Source organism: Camelus ferus, chromosome 7, assembly GCF_009834535.1.
Source record: "Camelus ferus isolate YT-003-E chromosome 7, BCGSAC_Cfer_1.0, whole genome shotgun sequence".
Classification (NCBI taxonomy): domain Eukaryota; kingdom Metazoa; phylum Chordata; class Mammalia; order Artiodactyla; family Camelidae; genus Camelus; species Camelus ferus.
Window position 1 is genome coordinate 77,660,496 of NC_045702.1, and position 26,785 is coordinate 77,687,280.

At 35.0% G+C, this 26,785-nt stretch overlaps 1 protein-coding gene across 1 annotated transcript in view; it reads right to left on the reverse strand.

The window, feature by feature from the left end:
• The window catches only part of COG5 (component of oligomeric golgi complex 5), a 237,564-nt gene that overhangs the window by 33,342 nt on the left and 177,437 nt on the right, over positions 1-26,785 (reverse strand). Inside the window, exons 15-16 of the mRNA XM_032484216.1 lie at positions 5,550-5,660; positions 3,977-4,039 (exon numbers count right to left, since the gene is read on the reverse strand). Of these exons, the coding sequence (XP_032340107.1) occupies positions 3,977-4,039; positions 5,550-5,660 (174 nt within the window). The remainder of the gene's footprint in view (positions 1-3,976; positions 4,040-5,549; positions 5,661-26,785) is intronic.

Genomic DNA, 26,785 nt, shown 5'->3' on the forward strand with positions numbered 1-26,785 from the left:
AAACCATAGGCCCAGATGGCTTCACTGGTGAATTCTACCAAGCACTTAAGGAGAAAACAACACAAATTCCACACAAATTCCTCCAGAAAACAGAAGAGGAGGAAACACTTCACAGCCAGACAAAGAATTCCAAAAAAGAAAACCACATACCAATGCCCCTTACAATTACAGATACAAACATCTTTAACAAAAATTAAGCAAACCCAATCCAGGAACACAGAAACAGGGTAATGCTACAAGACCACAGTTGGTTTGATATTTGAAAATGAATTCCTGTAAAGTATCTTATTAACAGAATAAAGAGGTAAAGACATATGATCATTTCAATAGACAAAAATCTATCTGATGGAACGTCAGTTATTTTTTTAAAAGCCTCAGTAAACTAGGAAGAGAAGAGGACTTGTTCAATCTGATAAAGGTCATCTAAGAAAACATCCTACTTTCAGTCATGAAATGCTGAGTGCCTTTTCCCAGGTCAGGAACAAGTTAAGTCCACTTCCACCAGTTCTATGCAACGTGGTACTAGAGGTTCTAGCAGGTGGAACAAGCATGGAAAACAGGCGTAAAGACCAGAAAGGAAGAACTGAACTGCCTCTGTCTGTGTATGACATGATGGTGGACAGGAAACTTCACAGCCAGGCGAGGTTTCCCACTTAGGGAAAACACAGAGCAGACAAGAGAGCATCCTGGGGAAAGCCTTCATGTAAAAGATGGGTAGAGGGTTAACCACCCCTGGAGGAAACTGAGAACGCAGACTAGATTTTATTTCATAAGCTCTTTACAAAGCAGGGAAGTGTGTCATACATTGTTAAAAGATATCCCTAAAATAGTTGAGATGATGAAGATACTGAAATCTCAACAATCTGGAATATTCCCTCATACAGAACATCAAACCCACACAGTGAGGAAGAACTGTCATACATAAACTTAGCAACACAATCACTATCTGGACAAGACAATCTCAGTCGGAATTACTGGGCCAAGCTGTTTAAATGCTACTCATCGCTGAGGTGGTTCTAATTAAATGACTCTGACTGTATAATCATTAACATGAATTATGCCATCCAAGACACAGTAGATAATGCTCACAATATGAGATGATAAACTTTGAACGCAAATTAAAATTTAATTTTGGATAAAATGTCAATAAGGTTGAGAAGAAAAGACTATTATGTGTCTTTACCTATATTTTTTAGTAAGTAAAAGAGTATGTTTAATATCTTTTCTGGCAGGGGGAGTGTATAACTCAAGTGGTAGAGCACATGCTTAGCATGCATGAGGTCCTGGGTTCAATCCCCAGTGCCTCCTTTGAAAATAAATAAACCTACTTACCCCTCCCCTGCCAAAATAAAATAATTAAATAATACAATAATATATAAATTCAAATGAAAAATAAATCTTTTCTGTCAAATAATAGATTTTTGGTTCTTGGTCTACAGTCATTGATGTATCATAACATTCTATCCCTAATTCAAAGTGATACGATAATAATTTTATGAAATTCAAGATTCTTGTTTCCTTTGAGTCCAAGGGTTTTGTTTGTCCTTCACTTATTATGCCACAATGATTTTTAACAAGATGTAACTGAAACGCATGGCCAAAACTGTCTGAGGTCTGTGAACACAGGCAGTTTCATCTCTAATGGGCAGGGTCACTGCAGGAGGGCCTCGGACTGACTGCTATTCTTCTCTCACCCAGTTCTGAGGCACAAGTGGTGGTGCCTTGGCAAACTGCAGCACCCTGGGACGTGGACACCAGTCCTGGTGAGCAAAGCTCAGAACGAGGGCTCAGAACATCAGGACAATGTTAACTGCACTGGCCTCAACTCTCAGCCCAAAGTAACTAACATGAGGAATAACCTCTGTTGTATGTTAAAAATGCAGATTCGGAAAGTCCACCCTATAATGAATTATAGTGTCTGAAGAATTTCTATTTTTAACTTGCCCAGGAGACTTTTACCATCAGGCACGGTGTAAGCACTCTTTCTTAACCTACCGAATGGACTTTCTCAAACCATCAGTTGTGATTATTAGGGGGTCAAAAACTCAATTCAGTGGATCATTATCATAATGTTTTAAAAAGTAACAGATGAGTACAGAAAATATCAGAATCACTGCACAAAATAAGGAAAAGTATTGTTTTGTGAAATCTTTATTTCAATTACAGAAATGTGCATAGATGCACATTCTACATATATACAATTATATGTGTGAATATATTTATAAATGCTTATGCATTATGTATGGGATACAAACTAAAACTTATTTATCTTGGGTAGTGATCAAGTAATGTTTGACAGCTACTGTTAAAAGACAAAATGTGGAACCATATACAGAAAAGACTGCATGTATTCCCTGCCTGGAAGCGAGAATGTTAAGACCTTTTGGTTTGTCTTAATGGCCCAATTTTATAGTATATTTATGATTATCAATAAATTGGACAACTCTTACTAAAAACAATCGTTTTTACTATTGCAGCTTTAATAATACTTCATCGTAATGAGGTAAGCATGCTTGGAAAAAGAAAAGGATACAGAGGAGACATCCAAGTATACTTTTACCATGTTGTGGGAAAACAGACCATCTCCTCCTACGTCAGATATGAATGCAGTGTCCTTAAGGTTTGCGGCTGTTAAGTCCCCATCCATGTCACTGATGGAGGGTTTCACCTCAAAAGTTCCCTTTGTGTGACATTGTCCTTTCCCAATTTTCTTCCTCTCTCTGACTGTGCTTTATTTGTATCCTCTTTACTCTCTAAATATAATTATTCCTCCTTGGAGTTTACTGGTAAACCATCTCTCTCTCTCTTTCTCTCTCCCCCCTCTCCCTCTCTCACTCTCAGCTCTACCCAAGTGATCTAAATTCAGCTTAATAGTTGACATTTATTACCTCTGTTTAGGTATATTGTACCATCTTACAGACGGAGAAACTAAGGCAAGAGAAAACTTACTAACTTGTCTGAGGTCGTACAACTAGTTAAATAGCTGAGACAGATTTCATTTACAGAGAGAGTTTAGCTCCCGAGTCTTTGCTTTACTATATACTAAGTACTAAATAAACATTAGTAAATGAATTGAGTGGATGATGGTGGCAAGGTGTAGTAGATATCACTCTCCTGAGTCAGTGAGGTCTAGGTTTACCAGCTATATGATGTTGAGCAAGTAATTATATAAAATCAGGATATTGTATAAAATGTTGTAAAAAATGGGGATAATACATAACTTGAACAGTTGCCATAACATTTCAGCATAATGCATGTGACTAATAAAGAGTATCTATTACTATTATAAGAATGAATTATTTGCTTATTTATAAAGAGTTACCTATTGGGAACTATATATAGCTCTGAATCTCATGCCAAAATCATTTTTTATTAAACTTCCTGAGTGCTAGACAGGGGGTATATTTATGTTAGTATATTTTTAAAAATGGGAATTTCCTCTGGTTTCCCACCTTAGAGATACACATTAGTTTCCCAACCTTGGCATTACTGGCATTTTGGGTCTGATAATTCTGTGTTGTGGGGGTCTGTCCTACTCACTACATGATGTTTAACAGGAGCCCTGGCAATAGATGCCAGTAGCACCCCACTCCTGGTCACAACAATCAAAAATGTCTCTAGATATTGTTAAATGCCCTGCAGGGGACAAAATCACCCTGGTGGAGAGCTACCGCTTTACTGGGATAATACTGGGCTGTACTGCCCTAAGATACAATGAATACTTGTAAGACTCTTGCTTTTCTTGCTTATGATACAATCATCTAAGTGGAACACAATCTGTAGACACCAACAGGGTCTATTTTTAAACTCAAGAAAATATAAACACACATGTAGCCTCTCTCCCTAGGATAATTATCAACAAGCTACTTTTGGCATATGTAGAAGATTCTGAATTACAAATGACATCTCCCACTCATCCAAACAATTCTAAAACTCTTTGATCTATAGAGCCAAAAATTAAATCAAATTCTTTTACCTTTAGGGCTGAAATTATAGTTTGCTCAGCTGCTGGTGGGAATGAGCTCTGACTGGAAACCACCTAGAACAAATTCAGTTATAGTTTAAGTCATTTATTTTTATAAATATTAACTTTGATCATAACATAAAACTTTCTACAAGCCACACATAAAATAGCTCTTTTTGTTTGTTTGTTTTGTTTTTTTACCTTAGAGTAGTATCTCAGATATATTTTAAAAACCCATTAGTATTTAGTAGTTAGGATAGTTTTAAAAAATGTTTTCCTGTATAAAGTAAATAACTGCTTCAAATAATTGAAACATTAAGAACTCTAAGAGCTAGCTTTCTTTTATGTACTTTAATAGTTTCTAATACAGTTTTAATTTGAAAAGGCCAGTCAAAAGCCATATTTACTTATTTCTTTTAAAAATTCACTTTTTTCTAGGCTGACTATAATTTTTAACACGTCTTTAAAATACAAATGTCAACCACTTCCCTTTTTACAAATCAATACCAAGATTATGACAATTCTGAAAGTATCAATAAAGACATTTAAATCAGGCTAAATAAATACAATTTTTCATTGCTTATGGTGTTTTAGAGTAAAAATGAAAGGAAATGGAAAATGTATCATTTATTCTTTTTATTTCCTTTTGTTATTTACTTTTCTGGGATTTAGCTGTTAATAACCTTTTAAAATATATTTTGTTCAGTGTGCAAAATACACACTTTTTTGAAACCTCTAATGGATAAAAGGACTTGTTAGAATTTTTAAATAAATGAATAATTGTCACTTATAATTATTCTAAAATATTATCTAGCATATAAAAGCTCGTATTAGAAGTCAGGTTTTTAAGAACATCACCTAACCTCTGGCTTCCTTCAGGTCTTCTAATTACCTCCCTACTTACTAAATATTTTTGCAAATCATTAATAGAGAGCAAAGTGATTCAAAAATCAAAGATGGGGTTGAAAATGCTGCTTTCCTAATAATTATGTTTACAGTTCATCTTAGATCTAATATAAGAAGACAAAAAGGTTAAAATTCAGTCATTTAAAAAATGCATTAGTAGAACAACAACAACAAATATTTTCTACTTACAAGTAGTCTTCAATGATTATATAACAATAGTTCACTGTTTGTAACGCATCCTACCCCCACCATTTTTGTGCAAAGATAGTACCTTTCTGATATGTTAGAGGGCTTTCAAGTTCTTATTCCATTACTAAGCTTTGCTATAACTTACTATCACCCATATGATATCAAATTATTTGTTTTTAGTATGGATAAAATACATATAATTTACCCTTAGATCATTTATTCAATAAACTTGATTATACCAAGCAAACTTGAGGATCTATGGTTCACGAGCTTTAAACTAAATGTATAGACAAAAAGTCATACAAATAATAAATGCCTAGGTCAAAGACTGTTTAGAAAGAGTTCATTCTTCAGCTTATTTTACAACCACATTTTCATTGTATCTTTCTGCAAAAAATTAATAATTCATAATTGTTTAAATTTGAGGAGAAGAAAGAAGAATTTAAAGTTACATAAGAAGAACTTAATTAAAATAAAGATTAAAGGGTACCTTTGTTACCGATTGGTGCAACTTATAGAGTGAATTCACTACTGCCACATTTCTCCTCTGCCCTTCGGTAAGAGGTCCAATCACCTGACTTGCATCTCCTTGTGTGGAGAGCTGTAAGAATTCAACACAAAAAGAAATTACCAAAATGATAGTTCATATTTTAACTGGGGGGAAGTTCATGGTCCCCTGACAAAGAGAATGTTAACTGGAAATGTTCAGGTCAAACTTTGGACTTTAAGCATAGCCAGGAACCTCCACAGAGATAACAGCATGAACCTGGAGGCCTAATTAGTCTTGCACAGGAAGGACATCCTTGATCAGTTACTTCATAGCTGATGGACCCCTGAGGCAAGTGTGACCCAAAAGCCCAGTATGTGCTGTTATTCTGATATGTCAAAATAGTACATCTAGGGAATACCTTCTGCCAACAGTCTTTTCTCTATTCAAAACCAAATAAACAAAAAAGGAAAGCAAAGAAAGGGAAAAGGAAGGGAGGGAAAGGAATAAAAACATATGTACATTTGACAGACATCATACTATTACAAGTGCAATAAGTGGTGAAAAGAGGGTACTACCCTCACTTTTTATAGATTAAAAAGGAAGTTGCCTATGATTATACTGTGTATGGATGATCAGTAGAAGTGGTATTAATGCATGCATTTTAGGGAAAAGGACATTGAGTACTTTACTGAATTAATCTATAACTATTACAGTTCCATTTAAGAAAAAAAATCACATATAAATGATTCTTATATTGATCAGATTTTAATCGAAACCCCTGTAACAATTATTTAAAGGTCAGTTAAATTTGATCAGGAAGATAAAACATGATGTAAGTAACTATGAATGTGGATGTACATCTCAAACATGAAAAATTGGCCTTTTAGGAGAGCTGAAACTAAGAGCACCTTCCTTTGTTATAGTGAAACAAAGTATGAGAGAAAGAAATACTATTTTTCTTTCTACTTTCTTTGATAAATATACACACATATACTTCCAAAATTAAATTCAACCTCCATTTAATTCCCACTTGTGGCAATAAAATACAATTTAAGAACATAAAAAATTGCAGTTAAAATAAAGAGAATAATCCTGAGCTAAAGTTAGAATCCATGAGGATGACTTTAAGTCAACATAAAGCTTTCTGACATCAGATTAAGTAACTCCAGCTTATTTTGTCTTTCCTCATGGACAGAGAGAGTCACCAACTTAAAATCAAGTTACAAAATGGTCATTTGTAAGCTGGTGGGCTGAAAAAAAAAGCCATATTTCTCCAATAGAAACAATTTAAAAATTAATGGTCAGACCTCAAATGAGCCCACAAAGTCCAGTTTAATATATATGGTGGTGAACCAATACTCAGAAGCTCTGAGCTCCCAGAGGAAAGCCAACGATGGGCTCTGTGCTACGGTGAGGGTGAGGAAAGGTTCCTAAAGCCACTTTGGAGATTAAAGTGGCAATGATCGGTAGCATCAATGAGTACGGCAGACTCGGGGTTAGGTGCTAAATGTGTATCTGTCTATAATGGGCATTTAAAAATTGAGTTTTAGCAGTACTACTTTTTAAAAACCCAATCTCTCTTGTAGAGATTGGATTTCTCTGAGATTCTCTCCAAATAATTCTGAAGTACTAACAAATAAATGGGAAGAGTTCTTCTTACATTATCTTATTTCCACTTATTTTATGTATTCCATATTTAATAAAGAGACAGGCTTGCTGCTAGAAAAGGGTGGGGATCATTTTATTACTGAGAACCGATCATATTTTTAGAGTTTAAAAGAATAGAAAGGCCCATTTTACACCTATTAGGGTGCTATAATAAAAAAGACAGATAATAACAAATGTTGGCCAAGATACAGAGAAAGTGAAACTCTTGTGCATTGCTGGTCGGAATTTAACATAAAGTAGACGCTCTGGAAAACAGTTTGGCGGTTCGTAAGATAAACAGAGTGAATATACCCAGCAATTTGACCCTTAGTTATATACACAAAAGAAATAAAAACATATATTCATACAAAAACGTGTATACAACTATTCACAGCAGCATTATTCCACAGCATAAGTGAAAGAGTAGGAAACTAACAAGACGGCTCTTGAGTTGTTCAGCCTGTACTTCCAGCTAAACTGAGTTTATGACTAACAGGCTTCCCTCCCTGTGCACTTTTTTTTTTTTTTATAATAACATCCTTCTATCCTAGAGGTCTTGAAAGAAGGTCATGGAATGAACTGCCAAGAAAATGGGCAGACCCTCAGTTCCTCCATAACAACAGCAAGTTCTTGTCAAAATGAAAGGAATGTAGCCCCTCACACCTGGACCATTATCACCTTTTCTGTTCCATTCAATTTTTCTATGAAAACCTCAAGACCCCAATCCCAAGACGGGCTCGCAGTCTTTTAGGCTCATGAGCCTGCTGTGACCCGCTTTGCTGGGTGAAGCAATAAAGCTATTCTTTTTCTCTCCTCCCCAAACTCTGCCTCTGACTCTCAATCCGGCTATTAGGGTACAGAGGCCGGTTTTTCAGCAACGTAACTGCCCCAAAGTGGAAACACTCCAAATGTCAGCCAACTGATAGATGGCTAAGTAAGATGTGGTATATATATACAAACGAACATTACTCAGCAAAAAAAATAAAATAAAAAAAGGAATGAAGTTGACATATATTATGACATGGATGTACCCTGAAAGTAACAAGAAGCCACCTACAAAAGGCCACATAATAAATGATTATGTTTACATGCAAATCCAGAGACAAAAAGTAAATCAGTAATTGGAAGAGGGGTAAGTGGGGAGTGATTGCTAATTGGTAGGAGGATTCTTGTTGGAATGATAAAATGTTCTAAATTTGATTGTGAATATACTAAAAAACCCACTGATCTGTATACTTTGAATGGGTGAATTATATTTTAATAAAGCTGTTTTTTAAAAAGTAGAGAAAGAAAAATTCCCACACTTCAAGGGTTATCTGATGGATGCCCTGACAGTCTAGCGAAAACTAAGGTTAAGATAAATGGTTCAGTTAAACAGACCTACAAAAAAAAAAAAAAAAAAAAAAAAAAGACCTACAAAGTTCAATGAAGAAAATCTTATAGTTGCAGGAGCAAAACACTGATAATACAAAACAAAAAAACAAAAAACCCAAAACCTAAAAATGAAATTTCACTGTGCCAAAAACAAGGAACAAGGTTTAAATATCAAGGTGGAAATGTAACACTGGAAGATTGGAAAATTAAACATGACCTGCTGCTTATCCTGCCCTTACAGCACAGAGTATATCAGTTCAAAACCTTAGCTAAGTGGATCTCCCTGTGTTTCTCTCCAGCACCATTCCTGTCATTATCTTTTGGGAGAAAGTAATTTCAAACTTACAAATGTTACAAAAAGTTTAAAAAGTACAAGGGACACCCATGTATGCTTTACCCAGATTTACCTGCTGTCGACATTTTATCCCAGTTGCTTTGTTACTCAAAATCTCACACACACACACACACACACACACACACACATACACGTATATGCATATTTTTTCTGAATCATACATACATTATGGCCTTTTATCCCTAAATAATTCAGTGAGTATTTCCTAAGAAAATGAATATTCTCTTACAAAACTTCAGTTCAGTTACCAACTTCATAAATTTATAGTGGAACAATACTTTTATCTGGAATCTGCCAGGTTTCCAAGAAGTTCCAGTTTCTCTTACTGGGAAGTGGTATTAGAGACCAAGATGTGGGCAGTAGGTGTACTCACTGCTCCTTTCCCCTGTAATAATTCTTAGTTAATTCAGTATTTATACAGGTGATTCACTTAGTTCCTTGTCTTTTTCTCCTTCAGGTTAGAAGAATTGTACAGTGAATTCCCATACACTGATAGCCTAGATTTCACGATTAACATTCTACAATTTGCTTTATATCACAGATCTATTACCTATCTTCAATTCCTTTTATATTTTTCATTCTTTTCAAAATAATTTTTAGAGATCAGTATACTTCATCCCTAAACAATTAAGCATGCATATAATTAAATGGAATTCAATATATTACTCAGGTTTTTTTTTTGCTTTGAAGGTAAAATTTATACATAATGAAATGCAGACGTGAAGTGTACAATTCACTGAGATTTGGTAAACGGTTTTACTCATGTGATGCTAACCACATCACTCCAGGAGGGTCCTTCATCCCACTCCCCAGTCAATCCCACTAATTCTGGTTTGATTAAGTCTTGGCTTTAAGTGGGGCTATATTCCCAGATAACATGCAAAGATATTTTTAACGAGTTCCAAAGGCAGTATTTCACGTATTATTCAGTCTTTTACCAGCTCCTGCTGCCACTGTGTTCTTCTTGGGGGAAAGAAAATTATTTCTGTTCACACATATTATTTTCAAAACCACTAAAAGTAATGCACAGCTGATTTTTTCTAATATTGTATTATGAACACTTAAAAGACCTGTACAGTGAATTCTCATATACTGACCACTTAAATTCTATAATTAACATTTTATAATACTTGCTTATGTTATCCATCCCACTACCCATTTTATATTTTTTTGATGCAACTCAAAATAACTTGTAGACATCACTATACTTGTTACCAATGACTTCACTCACTGATTAGTTTTGTCTGTTCTGTATCTTTACAAAAGTTTTTTTTTGTGTGAGTGTAAAGCTTCTTCCACTCAGCATGTTACTGGTTTTCACCCACATTTACTCCTTTTTATTGCTGTGTACTATTCTACTGTATGAATTTATCTGAGTTTGTTTTACCGATTTTCCTGCCGTTCCTAGAATGTCTGCAATAAAATGAACCAACACTTAAGAACCTAGACTTTTCTCTACTACTTGCTAGCTGAGTAACCTGTGGCTTCAATTTCCCCATCTGTAACACTAAACTAACAATACAGTTGATACCAAACTATGCTTTGTAGACTGTAAAATGCCTTAGCAATGTAAAGTACTATCATTTTTATCTCCAGACAAGTCTATGTCCTGTTCTCATATTCTCCTCACTTCTCCTTTGCTTAGTCCTTTTCGCTACAAGCCACTCCTCCAAGCTCTAGCCTATCTCAGTACTGGCGAAGGGACCACAGGCACAGATTAGGAGGACTGTGAAGGAATCAGAACCAAAAACCACTGAAGCTCCGTAGGGGTACAGATTCAATCTTGGCTCCTTTTTGGTTGTAGTATCAAAGCATCTTGTACAGAGTAGGCATTCTGTATTTCAGAAGCTTCCATTCACCTTCAGCCATTTTAACTTTCATTGTTTCAAGCTATTTCCTTCATCTAAACTCCTTGAAACTGACTTTTCACTAATCCATGTATATTTTCAGGGCGGCATCCTAAAGTAGAAGATGCTTATTAGATATCTGTGGAATGAATGAATGGTTTCTTGTTGCATGTTCAAAATCCACTTTATTTGAGGTGAATAAAATTTTCTCTGGAGGTACAAAAACACAGCCTTGGCTGTAGAACATTCGGAAGAAGAGGACTAGAAAGGTAAAGCAGGTGAGAGATTGAATATTCGAAACAGTGAGAAGTGTACATACTGGTTAATCAAGTCACACTATTTAATATAGTATGGAAGGATGTCAGAAACCAACAGAGTTGCATTCCAGTTTTGAAAATCTCCCCCCCCACACACATACACACAAAGAAAGGGAATCCAAAGATTAAGTGAATAATAATGAAAATGGTTCCTATGTGCAAATGACAAGAGATATTATTCCTTTTTAAGTTTAACTATCAGAAGAAAATATTTTTCAGAAATTCTAATTCTGTACATCTGCTCACTGGGAACTTTGTGTGAATTCAATGCGTGAGAAACAACTGAGATGAAATTCCTGAAACAGTGATAAGCTATACAGTTAACATGCAGACTGTTTTTATAAAATTGTTACTTTATAGATGAAATGACCAAGATCACCCTAACATCACAGCTGAGGGCTACAAGTAAAAGAAACAGACTTCACGATTCAAGAGGTGAGTTGGATGAAAGCTTTAAATTTCTATTCAGAAATTCTATTGAAAATTACTTTTGGGAAACTATAAAGTTGGTCACTTAAAGAATGTCTAAAATGAATAAGAAAATACATTATGGGTTATTTATGAAATACAGAAGATTAAGTTACTTTCCAGATATTATGGAAATATCACTAGTGTTCTTGTTATCTGTAATTTCCATTACCGCTAAGGAAATATCAAGACTACAGGATAATTCCTTTTTACATGGATTTGGTCGTAATTCCAAATATTTCTTTGCAAGCATACATAAAACAAATGAGGAAAAAAGTATGTATTAGAATTTCATAGGTTTAGAGCAGAACAATGCAAAAAGTATACTCATCTACAATGCTTTCTGAATGAAAACAAGTCAAGGCATTTTTATATTAAATCAGATATTTTTAACAAAAACTTTAAGTTCTGCTGAACCTTCAGCTATAGTTATATCTACACTTATTTTTCTGAAAGTGGTAAGAGTATGTGCATTACAATTAACAAATTGAAAAATTTAATGTGAAATTTATATTAAGATGAATTCTTTTGATCCAATACATGCTTTCTATCCAATTTTGGGGTTCACAGCAAAAACACACACAAAAGGCAAAGCATTATAATTGTTGTTATTTTAATGAAAACTATAAAGGTAAATATCTAGCTCTCAGATCATCACTACCCCCCTCAACACAGAGAAGAAATCGGTAATCAACTGTGGCCCTGGTATGTGCTCCAGGCAGTGACCATAAATCTCACACCTGACACAGGAGATGAAATCTATCTGTAATCCCTGAGCTATGTCATATCAGTTCTTCTGGACATATGAGCCAGTGATTCTAAATGTATTCCATGGTTCATCTAAATGTTTTAAGGTCAAGAGATGCTAATGAGCAATATATTCCAAGAACCTCAAAACTGCTGTATCCTTATGTAGTCCACTATTAGAAATGTATCCTAAGAAAATAATAAAGTTAAATGCAGAAGGATAATGTTATTTATAAAACAGAGAAACTGGAAAACCCTACATGTCTAAGAATAAGAGAATAGCTGGGTATAACAGGCAATTCACATGACGAAACAAATAATCACAGGAGATGCTTATGTTATAGTGTTACTGTTTTTTTAAAAAGCAGGTTTGCCTATGCATCAGTTTGCTCTCAAAGACTGGAAAGAAATAAAGCAAAAATGTTAAGAAGTGGTATGAAGCATTACATAACGTGGAAGGCTACCAGAACACTAGTAAAAGGCACTGGGAAATTCAAAACGCATCTAACAGGTTCACTCGTACAACACACTTAGAAACTGTTATACATGATAATTTCATCTATTATAAAAATGAAAGGTGTACATACAATTCCATCCCTGAAACATTTAAGATAAAATAAGGAAATAAAGTACTTTGGTTATTGTTTATCCCCAAAAGGTTTTTGGGAAAGATAATCTCTTTTGATCTACTAATCTGTGATGGATTAAAATAACAGATTTTTACTTGTATTTATTTATCAAATGCTTTCATCACAGATTTACCTGGTTCAGAGTAAAGAAAACAAGAATTATAATTAAATATCAGCTTATTATAATATGCCAATTTTCTTATAAAACAGAATATATATACACACACTCACAATTAAACTATCTAACACCCCGAATACTAAATATAGTTTGTTATGTATCAGAAATTGCATTGTATTTAGAATCCAGACATAAGGCATCTTTCTGCAAGTGTATAGCAAAGGACAAGTCCGTAAGTTTACAGAGCAATTCATTTCCCTGGCATGTCAACCTAACTTCCCTAATAAATAAAAATAATTTTCTTAGGTGCTAAAACTATCAGAAAATATCTTCGAGAAAATCTTGGCTACAGCGTATAGTGACTCTTTCCTGGTTTCATAAATAAAATACACAGGACGTATACCATAAAAAGGCAAATTCTACTTAAATTAAGTACAGTCTATGTTCACTAGTGAGCGGTGTTTGTGCCATTCACATCTTTGTTTTAAAAGTAACTCTGTCAGAGCTTCATGGGGTATATATTGCTCCTTCACTCATTAAACAGTTGGGTTACTGTATCTTTTGAAGTTTTGTGTTTCCTTTTCCCTTCCCTTTAAATTTTGGTGATTTTAAGACTCCTTTTATTCCTAAGGTGTCAGTTTTCTCTTTTTGATTATCTTGGTCTAATTTGCTCTCAAGTGGGGAACCAGAGGACTAACCACATGAAAGCTGTGAGGCTTTCCTAGGAAGTAAGTGCCAACTTTCATGCATGGCCATTGTGACATCAGTTCTGGAAGGTCAGAGCATGCTTTTAATTTCCTTCCTCGTTCTTATTTATATTTCATACTGTTGAATTTGTCAAATATTTGACTACTCGATTTGAAAAAAAAAGGAGTTATTCCGTATTTCTTTAGCTAAAAATAAGGACAGGTACATTCAACTACAGAACAAATTCAATGATGATGTAAATTCCTGACATCAGACTAAACCGTCACACAAATCTGCTATCAAAGAGATAACAGCTGGAGATGGGGTCCCTTTTGGACAATTAACATGTAACAAAAAGCTGGGAACCAAATCTTGTCTATATATGAGAGATGAGCAAAACCAGCTCATCAGGAATGACAGGAATCAAATATAGCTTTGGAATTCACAGCTGTATTGCTCAGATGCCCCGTAATACTGTTACAAAGTCCTTTAATCAATTTATCTTTCCCATCAACCTCCTCTAGATCTCCTCCCATGCTCCTGTCCTATAAAAACTCCACCTGGTATATGGGGTTTAGTAACTACAGAGGGTTAGAAAGGCAAACACAGTTTGCTAAGAAAGGATCACTTGGAGCTTTTACTTTATTTTCCTTCAAAGGACCTTATGCTTTTTAACAATAGGTAGAGTTTCCACTTACCCACAACCGATCACTGGCTCATAAACACTGGCCTTGTTAATTAAACTTAAGAGTCACAAGTCTGCATGTTTTAATTCTTTGAAGAAGAAAGAACAGTTCACTGTCAGGTATACTGAGCTTTTCCCATTTTCCAATAATGAATATTAAGACTAATTTATGACTCAACAGAAAAACTCTTCACATAAACTGTAAAGCATAAGACCTCTTTGATTTAGGGTAATTTAGGTTTAGTACAGACTGAATTTCAGACTACAGATTTTCTAAAATAAGTTAGGTTTATTACACTTAGGGATATTAAAAAAAAAAACCAAAAATCCCAGCATCCTATATTAAGGCTTAAGTTAGCCAATAAAATTTTAAAAAATAATTAGTAGTTTATATATTAGTATATAGACTAGTACTTTCACAGTTTTTGAGAGATGTGAATTCTAATGTAATTAAACCTATAATCTTGTATGCATTATTCATTTTCACAGCAAAGAAGTTCTTTCTATGCAGTCTAAAGATAACTTTCAGTTTAACTAAAGCCTAAATAATTGTATTATTGCGCTCCAAGCTAATGAGGTGCTCTCTGAATATTAATCTTAATAGCTGTGTTCATAATGTCAAACCAGAAAAAAAAAGTTAATTACCTGATTGAGAGCAATGATTATCTAAAAAATTAGAGATGTATTTTGCAAAATCTGCCAATGTCATTCTACGTTTGTGTCTTCCACAAATGACTGTAATTGTCCAAGGAGTTTAAGGAAGTAATTCTAAAGAGTATTATTCTACTGTGGCCTGACTGACCTCTTTAACCCCCACAATCTCCCATTTTGATAGCAGAACTGTCAATTTCTCTCTGAAATCTCATCCACTTTATTTTATTAGTCTGAAGCTATGTTGTAGGGTGTGTCATAATTCTTATACCTTCCTAGTAAATTGTTCCTTTTCTGATGACACCCCTCTCCCCAACCCCTTATAATGCGTTTGCTGTAGTCTGTTTTGCCTTATGTTACTATAGTTATATCAGCTTTTGTCTAATTACTATTTGCCTGAAATATTTTTTTCCACTCCTTTACTTTCATTACATTCTAGGTATATCACACAAAGCTAAATTTAGTTACTAATTCTATCCAATTTGAGAAATGTCACTGGTCAGTTTAGCCTATTTACATTTACTGAGATCAATTTTATATATATATATATGTTTGGAAGTCATTTTACTATGAACTTTTTATATTTTTTTTGCTTCTTTTTATTGTTTACTTTTCAGCTTTTAATTGAACTGATGCTTTTCTTTTTTTATCCATTTTCCCCATCAATTAATTTACAAGTTATATATTCTATTTATATTCTTTCAGTGGTCATAATTGTTAAAATCCATACTCAATTTAAGTCAACGTATCTATGGCTTTATAGCTCTCCTGAACAATACAAGCCTTTCAGAATGCTTTAAAATTCATTATTCCTTCCTCATTTTAAACTTTAACACAGACTTGTATTTTAGGATGTTTTTTGTTTATATGCCCCTGACTAGTCACCATTACTTCTTATTTTATGAAATTAAGGCTTAGATTTACTTACATGTTTACCCAACTGTTTGTGCTTACTATTCCTTACTGCATTTCAAGCCTTCCTTTTGAGTTAGATTTCCTCATTCTGTGTTCAACCATTGAAGAGCTTCCCTCTCACTCAAGAGTGAAGGCCAAAAACCTTACTATATCCTGCAAGGGCTGGCATAATCCTGAGTTGAGGTCAGAGTTTGAAGGATATTAGAGTGGGTCACAGGAATTCTAAGAAAGCAAGAGCATTTGGCCAGCCTCTAGTCTTTCAGTACGCAGGAATCCCAGCACATAAGCAAGACTGAAAAGGCAGAGTGCTTGGAACTAGAGGTTCTGGGTTGAAGGTGCTACTCCGTGATGGTGTGACCAAGGCCACAACACAAACTGCTTCAACAGCTAACAGGCTCGTGTTGGTTCTAAAGCTACTTGTGCTGGCCTCCTCAGCCTCATTCAGCGTGATCAGTCCCTTGGGTTCTAATTCAATTCTTGCTTCTGTTTAAAGCTTGCATATGGTAAAGATGAAACAGAGCTAACTGAAGGTATAAACTGAAAAACAAAGTTCTCCCACCACATTCTTAGTTCAGAGTTACATGCTAACAGTTTCTTGTCGCCGTCTATTAAAAAGAAAGAAAAAGAAAAAGAAAAACCATAAAACAGCTTATTTCACCTACAGGTGGGACTACTAAATGTACCATTTTCACCTTCTTTTTCTAGCATAATAATAAACCTTGAGATGTCTCCAAATCTGCACGTAGAAATCTTTACAAGACTACAAAGAACTTCTCTCAATGATTAGTAACGAAATTCCCAAACTATCAATAACTTCTTGAAGCATTTTCTTTGGATGCTTGAGAAAGGAAGGAAGGGGATCTGAACTCCCCAGATCTCAACATTCCTAGTCATTACTATTAGTCTTTCAAGGTTATTAGAGTGATCACAGTTAGAAATTAGATTTCCCAACTAAAGAGGGTTCTCAGAGAAGACAGTGGTCACATGTTTTGAAATTAACAAAAGTGAAAACTCTATACCCAACCAGGCAAGACTGACTTATCACAGGAGAGGAAATGAGAAGTAGACATTACACCCAAAGTTTACCATAAAGTATCATATTTTCTATCTATTCTTCTAAGGGCCCATTCATCTCTTCTAAAAATCACCTACTCTCCCCTACATAGTCTATGTCTTCCTCTTTTCCCTCCCTTATTAAGAGGGTATGTAAAGTGCTCCATCTCATCCCTTTTTTGGGTATTCACTTTTTTTTTCTGTCGTGCCTAATGCATGTATGTACTATTAAAAATTAATAAATTTATATACTTTTTCTCCTGTTACTCTGCCTGCTATTTACTTCATAGACTCAGACATAGAACCTAAGGGCAGAGGGAAAGTCTTTCCTTCCCTATAGGTACAGTGATTTTACACAAGTCACTTATAATTCTAGAACAGACTTTAAGTTTCATTGACTTTTCTCTATTGGTTTTGTTTTCAAATTGACTAATTTCTGCTCTTGTCTTATCATTTCCTTAATTATTTTAAATTAAGCTGCTATGAGTTTTATATGTTTTGTTTTCCCCTAGTTTCTTGAGGTGGAAGATTCAAACAGTAATTTGAGACATTTTTCCCCCCCCAATATAAGTATGTAATGCTATGTACTTCCTTAAGTTACCTGCATCCTATGAATTCTGATATGGTATATTTTCAAGTTTATTTAATTCAAAATATATTTTTACATTTCCCTTTTTGACCCAGAGATTATTTTAAAGTACACTATTTAATTTCCAAATATTTGAGAAATTTTCCAAGTATTTTTGGGTTATTTTGGGAGGAGGGGGTCATAGAGCTCTTTCAAATCTGTTACAACATTTTTCCAGAAAAAAACTCATATAAAATTACATTTCATAGTTCCCTAGAGTTCGTAGATGCCCTGAAACCCCTTCATAGACCTCCTAGATTAACAATTCCTACCCTAAGATACTGTAGAATGCTTTTTCAAAAAGGCTGCTTGCAAAGCAGAAAAAAGATTTTCTGGATTCCTATCAGACAGAACACTTTCCACATGCACCACTTTTTCAGGTATGTCTCAGAAAATAATCTAAATTTTGTTTTTAAAACCACACTGCTCTTTTATTCAATGCAACATCCCCCTTTAATGCAGTGTTGAATCACAAACTGAAAAAAAAAAAAAGCCCAGAGAAATTTCTGAAGATAAACCAGTGAAGAGAACGTGCATTATACATTACTGTCAACATAATCACTCCATGAAGAGGGAAGGAGGGAAAAAAGGAAGCAGAACGAAAACAAGGGGCTCAAACCCTTAAGACACTTAAAAACATTCCCCCCAATTTTGGGGACTAAAATTTTAAAAGGAAGCCTTCCAGGAAGGAGAGGAACAAATGGAACCTGAGGCAGCTTAGATGCTCAGAGAGTGTGGAAGGGACTCTCCGGGCTGGTAGACAAGCCCAAGGTGGCTTAGGCGACCCCACCTACCACTGGTGGGGTGGGGGATGGGGGGGCAGGATGGATATGGACCCTGGACCTGGGGATTAACCCATTACTCTGCAAGGGTGACCACAGCATCTTGAAAATCTTAGAACCAAAGGAATATCTCCCACCACTCTCAACTAGTCCAACACTATGGCCAAAAGCCTTCGCCTAAAAACCAGTTGTTCCTCTCTCCTTAAAAAGAGAAGAAGAAAGGAATCTGATTGCAGAAGATTGGGGAAAGCATCTCCTTGGACAGAGTCTGAAGAAAGGAAAAGATAAGGAAGCAACAAAGGAAAAAGAAAGTCCAAACTGGCAATCTAAATTAGCAAACTCTCATAAGATATAATGAGCTGAGTAAAAGTTGGCTGCCCTAAAGTTAGCTGCTATGTGCTTGATATAGTAAAGGATAAAGATATTCAGGAGCCTCTAAGATACAAATGAGTTCTTTTATACTCAACTGCAATGACTTTTAGCTTGCTTCCTATTTTTTTTTTAAAAGGAAGGAGTTTTGTTTGTTTTTGCTGCTGCTGTTTTTTCTAATTAAGACTGCTGTTTACTGCTGATATTCTGCATGTGAGAACAGGAGAGAGCCGGAGCACACAATCTACAGGTAGAAAGCAATACATTTTCAGTTTAATAGCACCCTGAACTTACAAATGTGTCACAAATGTGGAAGAAATATGAGAACTAGCCTAGTAGCTTGAGGAGGCTCTCAGAGGTTTCTCTGTGAAAACTGTCTTCCTCTATGGTCAGTGGTTCTTTATTCTTCCTGTCTTCGTCCCTGGTGTCTGGGGGTTTTACAGTTGCCTTTTCAACCATGTGTCCCTCCCCACCACTACCACCACAGCTCTCCAGTTCACAACCACATCTAATGCTGGTGGCTCAGAGATTCTGGCACACTGGGATACTGCAGATGCAATTCCTGAGTATTCTGGCCTTGGTTCCAGCTGCAAGGCAATCTTGCCTCATGTCACAGTAAGTTGATATGTATGGCAGCTACAGGAGGTAAATGGAGGTTTTCTTTATATTTTATTTGTGAATACAGCTATATCATTATGGTTATGTGTATTTGTATGCCTGTGTGTGCTAGGGAAGAGGGTGCTCTAAGTAAATCACAGCCTAACCCTGACTAAATGCTGACAACTCTCTCTCCCAGAAATATACTTTAAAACAGTATAATTTTGAAGTACACATTAGGGAATTAAATTATATTCCTATACCTTGAAACAGGGGTAAAACTAAAAGCCCTTCTTTATTACTAATATGCTTGAAAAAATATAAAAGCTCTACAGTTTTAAGACTTCCAATTCCGGTAAAAATGGCCAGGTAATTCAGACCAATCTTGTCAACAAGAACACCTAAAAGGCTGAATTATATATTTAAAAAATCTTCATCGTATCAAAGCACTAACACAGCAGTGAAAACCCATGCGGCATAATTCAGTTGTCCAATTTCTTTGTTTCAAGCCTCTAATTATTACTTGTAATTCCTGGAGTTGGTAAGGAAAATTCTATTTGTGCTACTTGTTCACATTCTGAAATAAAGTGAAAGATAAATGGAAGTATATTTTGTAATGAAAGACTTGAAGAAAAATAGGAGAGGGAAAATATTCATTTGAATATTATATGCTTGTGGTAATAAAAGTAAGTTTAGGACAATAAAGACTAGAAAATATGATAAGGGGTCAAAATACATATCATCAAATAGGAGACACAAAAAAAGGATAAATGTTTTAAAAGTAATATTAACAGTAATTAAAATCATTAAGTGAATTATCACAGTAATGAATTTCTATCATCTTTGGCTACGAAGCTGATAGCCAAATGCCATAAAAATTTAATACACACTTGGGAGTAAGTATTTGCAAATCATGTACCCATACAACTCAATAGCTAAAAAACAAATACTCTGAAAGATGGGCAGAGCATCTGAACAGACATTTTTCAAAGAAGACATACAGATGGCCAACAGGTACATTAAAAAGTGCTCCACATCACTAACCATCAGGGAAATGCTAATCAAAACCACACACCTCATGCTTGCTAAAATGGCTAGCAACAAAAAGACAAGAAATAACGTGTTGGTGAGGATGTGGATGAAAGGGAATCCTGGGCACTGCTGGTGGGAATGTAAATTGGTGCAGCACTGTGGAAAACAGTATGGAGGGTCTTGCAAAAATTATGAAGAGAACTACTGTATGATTCTGAAGAAATGAATGAAGCAATCTGAAAAAATGAAATCACTATCTGGAAAAGACACATGCACCCCTGTGTTAACTGCAGCGTTCTTTACACTAGCCAAGACGTGGAAACAACCTACAGGTCCATGGACAAATGGACGGATAAAGAAAACGGGGGATCCATGTATAATGCAATGTAATTCAGCCACGAAAAAGAAGGCAACCCTGCCACCTGTGACAACACGGATGGACCCTGAGGGCATTATGCTAAGTAAAAGTACCATATGATTTCACTCATACATAGAATCTAAAAAACAAAACAAACCAAATTCATAGGTATAGAGAACAGATTGGTGCTTGCTAGAGGCCAGGGGTATGGGGTGGGGAAAATGGGAGAAGATGGTCAAAAAGGTACAAACTTTCAATTATAAGTCCTGGTGATTTAATGTACAATAGAAGCACTACAGCTAACAATACTGTATTGCATATTTTGAAGTTGATAAAAGAGTAAATCTTAAAAGTTCTCATCACAAGAAAAAAATTAGGTTGTGTATTTGAAATATAAAATTATATGTCAATTATATTCCAATACACATTTACATAAATATTTTAATAACTCAGTACACACTATTAGGATTCCAGGAGGGAGATAAGGCCTTTGGGAATTAACAAGAAAAGTTATGTACTCTTTTTTTGCTGTCATGTTCCCAACTTGGCATTGTGATAGATGGCACAAATGGCCCCAATCCTTCATCTCTTTCTGTGCCCACACTCTTTGCTATTTAATAATGCACTGTGGATGGGCTGTTTTAGTGAGCCAGACTTATGCAGATACTTCCTCTCTTGTGCCTCCGCCTTCACCGTGAGATCAAGCCCAGAAAGGCCTGCTGCAGTGTTAGAGACATGAAGAACAGAGCAGAGGACTGACTATAGTTAAAGCCAGCCTGGATCAGCAGCCAGCCTGCTGTGGAGTAAATCCAGCCAAGGTCAGCACGATGTGTGAGGAATAAATGCTAATTGTATGCCACTCAGATTTTGTGGCTATTATGCAACATTCTTGTGGCAAAAGATGATACAGACTTTGACAGACTTTAACTGATGACAGAATATTTGTGTATTGAAAATATTTCTTAATTACAAAAACCATTACTTGACATACCTGTCTTCACTACGGCCTACTGAACCTGAGACAGCATGACCACTTACTACTGAGCTGGCACAGCCCCCAGAAAATCTAGCTCTAACAAGTCTGGGAAGCAAGTCAGAAAGCTACCATAAAGAAAAGAAGGAGTGATCCTAAAAACAGTCCAACGTGAGAACAGGAGTGACCAAGAGCAGGGTGCTGTCTAAAGAAGCAAGACGGTAGGTAACCAAAGGGGAGAAGTGTATTTGTATTACAGCTATAGTGCATTTGGTCCAAGAGAATCTGCTGAATCTACTAGTTTCTTCTGTTTGCACATAATATAAAAAGCCTTCCAAGTGATTTCATATTTTTAAAAAATCTGTTATTTGAATGTTAATAAAACAAGCTTACCATATGATATATGAAGCAGTATCCAGGCAGATGACATTTAAATCTGCATCAAACAATCCCTTTAAAACTAAAAAAGTTAAACTTGTATGTTTCTATGTCAGCATTTAAATATCACACATGTAGGTTTCCTTCCATTGTAGGAATGTCAAGTCTCCAAACTACTTACCAATTATACAAAGAATAAAGTGTATATTTACAAAGCTTTAAAAAAAAACCCTACTGCCATCTAGAGCTTCTGACCTCATCACACACAGCTACTGACCTGCACTGGAGTTGAAACTTCCCCTTAAATGTCATTCCCATTATTGTTTCAAATGGTCTGCAACCGAATTAAATGCCAATCTACTTTTTCATAGTTTATATTATTTGACATTTACACTAAGATTCTATATGTCATTCCTGGAAACCATGAGATAGTAGTTACTGTTGGAAAATGCCCTAACAAGTTTACCTTTTAAAAGGAATACTTATTAGTATATTTGTCTATAAGTTTGTTATTATAATAGTTTATAAACCTATATATTATCAAGGTACCACAATAAATTCCTTATACACTAATATTTTAATTTCCTTTGCGGGGGGCAGGTAATTAGGTTTACTTATTGATTTATTTTTAGAGGAGGTATTGGGGATTGAACCCAGGACTGTGTGCATGCTAAGCCTGTGCTTTACCACTTGAGCTATACCCTTCCCCCCTTAATTTCCTTTTAACATACAGAGAACAAAGAAAATATTGATTCAAACTTGTGATAGCGAGGTCTAGTGACATTTTCTACTAAAGGTCACATTTCAAAACTATATGAACTACCAATATATCACCATTAAATAAACAATTTGTTCAGTTCAATGATAAAATATTATGATAAATACATCTATAGGTGTTATGTGTATTTGGAACATAAAATTCTACTTAGTAAGTTAATTATAACTTCACAATTGCCGTCAAGACAAATGAATAATTTTTAAATGAAGAGAGTCTTAAAAAACACTGATCTCTGTTTTCACAAAAGAGCATCTTGGAAGCTGGCATTAACATGACACACACTAAATTAAATACATGTTAAAGGATGTAAACCGTATGACTTACAACTCACATGTGAGCATTCAAGGCTAAATCCCTGTTATTTCTAAATTAGACAATTAAATCATCTAAATATCTGCTACAGTCTGAATGTTTGTACCCCTGCCAATTCATATGTTGAAACCTAATGCCTAAGGTGATAGTACTATTTTTAGGAGGTGGGACCTCTGAGAGGTGATTAGGTCATAAGGGCAGAGCACTCATGAGTGGGATCAGTGCCCTTATTAAGGAGTCTTGAAAAGCCCTCTTTCCCCTCCCACCCTGTGAGCTTACAGAAATAAGATAGCCATCTGTGAACCACGAAAGGGGCTCTCACCAAATACTGAATCTGCTGATTCCTTGATCTTGGAATTCCCAGCCTCCAGAACTGTGAGAAATAAATTGTTTATAAGCCACAGAGTTTATGGCATTTTGTTATAGTAGCCTGAATGGACTAAGCCTATCCACTAAGAACAAAAAGGGAAACGGTTCATAAATATACTATACATGGATTAAGATAGTAGATATAGATCTCTATGACATATTGTAAAGTGATTATTAAGAAAATCACAAAACAGTATGTATAGCACTATACTGCTTATCTTAAGTAGAAAAGAAAGGTGCACTGTTGTACAAGAGAGTTTTAAAGCTTGGTCTGGACTCAAATCTGAGTCTGAATGCTGGTTTCAAGATTTAATAGCTGGGATTGTACTTTTAGCAATCTGTCTTGGGCAGGCTTTCTCAGACTCAATTTCCACATTTTGTAGTGGCAGATACTGATACTTCCATCTCAAAGGTTGTTGTGAAATAAATGAGATCATACACTTTAAAGGCTTGGCACAATCCCAGCCACTGCAGATGCATAATAATGGTTATTATTTTTATGGCCCTACCCTAACCTTAAGAAAAGAATTCGCTGGTACCATTTAAGAGTCAAGAAAAAGGATTTAAGGATTTGTCCCTATAGGGCTTTAGGCTTATATGACACATAACTTTGGTGGTTAGTAACAGAGAAGACTTCAAAAAAAGTAATACATGTGTAATGATAAAATTTTACATTATTATAAGCAAATATGTATACTATGTATAATTCATATATGTTATATTCTACTAGAGCCTAAAACATGAAAATAGTAAGGCTGAAAAGAAGCAACATATGGCTTTTGTAGGCATATGAAAGAATATATCTGAATACACATAGTGAGTTTAGATGACCATAAAGATGGTCCACGGAAAGGATCAACCTGAAAAATCTTTTTATGATCCTTTCTCCTGATGTGAATTAAAGCTATAATTAAGCATGATAAAATGTTCTCATAGCCAAGAAACTTCCACAAGTAACGTTTAGGAAAATAAACTTAGGATTCTGGAAAGCTGCTCCATTTCAAGTTTTGTATTTTCAAGTCATCCTTTTTGAAAGTATATTGTCTTTAAAATTCTAGCTTTCCTTTACCTCACTGCTTAAACATTCATAAGTGATCTGATTTCTGTCACTTTTCAACCTTGTGGACCTGAGGCTTAAGTATTTCATCTATAAAAAGAATTATCCATTTATAGACTTCATTATACCAAATTTCAAGGCAACATTTCCACCTACAAATAGAGTAGATATTCTACTTTAAAATCTGTTTTAACCTTTCTCCCACTAAAGATTTAATATTTGGCTATTTTCCTATAAATGTTTTCAGTGAAGTAATTATAAAAGAGGAATATGGCAAGATCAAAGACCAAAACTTGTCAAATTTAAAAACAAAGAGGAGTGGCACATATAGTGTTATTAATAGCCAAAAAATGAGAGATGAACATTGTTATTTGTCATTAATCAGTAATACTTTTTTAAGAAGCATATGATGCTCTTTGTACTCTTATTCTTTAAACACTAAAATGAAAGTAGAAAAGTAAAAACTGCTTAAAAAAAAAAGAAAAATCTACTTGAAAAAAATTTAAGTCGGTGACTTCGTCATTGTAGATTTGGTAGGCCTGAGTAATTTAGGGTCACTGACTATTTGCCCAACAAATATTAATTCAATCAAATGTTTATTGGTATATTTTGTCAAAGCCTTTTGCTGTTACTGCCTTAACTAAAGTTACATGTTACATCCACCACTGCCCATCGTCTGACACAGAGAAGTAAAACACTTTCCGTACATATTGGCTCTTCCTTATAATGTTCTCTTCAGGTGGGACCATCTTCTAAGGATATTGTTTTCCTGACACTTTTAGTAATTACACTGAACTCTATTGGGTATAACACCAAATTTCATTTATAGCAATAAGCCATGTTTTTAAAAGTAATAAATATCAAAATAAAGCTTCTATTAAAAAAGTTTGAGAGAAAAATTAGTCATCTAATTACCTACAAAGGGCTTGCTTCACTGGTCTCTGCAGGGCCAGTTTTCAATAAACAAATTTTTAAAAAAGATGCTTCTAAATTATTTGTCAAGGCTGCAAAAACAATTGAATAGAAAATAGCACCATATTAATATGCAAACAAAAATGGAGCCATCCATTGGAACTGAAAGCAGGAAGCCTCATAACATGACTGTTACCACCAAGGATCATTTTATGCAAATTTTTTCAATTTGTTACCAACCTACCCTAAAAGTTATTCCAGGACCAGCTGGAACTACTAGGATACAGGCAAAACCAGATTACAGCTGACTCTTGAACAACACGGGTCTGAACTGCAAGCGTCCGTATACATACAACTTTATCTCAATAGTAAACAGTACAGTACTACATGATCCACAGTTGGCTGAATCCACCTGTGCAGGAGGGAAGGAAGGAGAAAGCACAAATATGGAGGGCCGACTATAAATTATACACAGATTTTTGACTGCAGGGAGGGTAGGTCTCCCTAACCCTCAAGTTGTTCAAGGGTCAAATGCACCTCATCTTATGATGTTTCAATTGAGAGCAGTCTGAGAGGCTAAACCAAAACCAAAACATGGTTGGTTACCCCTACAATGACAGTAGATCAGGTTTTGGCACATTCCCTAAAATTAGTCCATCAATGACAGTTAAAGATATACTAAAGCCTTATTCCTTGGATTTCAGTTAGCATACATATATACTAATTAAATACGTATGTTTAACTTTAAAATATTAATGTAGAGAATTAAGATTATGATTCAGTCATGTAGCTACCAAACATATGCAAACAGCTGTTTCAAATAGAGTAATTTTGGAGTTAAACCCCCAGGGTCCATGGTTAGAATCTTCAGTAAGTAAATCCACATTTTTCTATTACAATTTTAAGCATTCACTTCCTGCAATCATTTTCTAATGGTTCAAGTCAATTTCACACTAAGTAATAGCACATGAATGATATCTGGGGTGAGTGGTCACATGAGAGAGGAAATTTGATCAATTTGTGATATATATACACAATACATATATACACAATTTGTTATATATATACACACACACACATACACATATATATATAAAGTGGAACGTGCATTTTTTAAAAAGTCTTATAAAACCTGCCTGCATTCTGAAAATATAACAATGGTAGGAGGGCCATTTTTTAATAGATGTAACATTTTTTT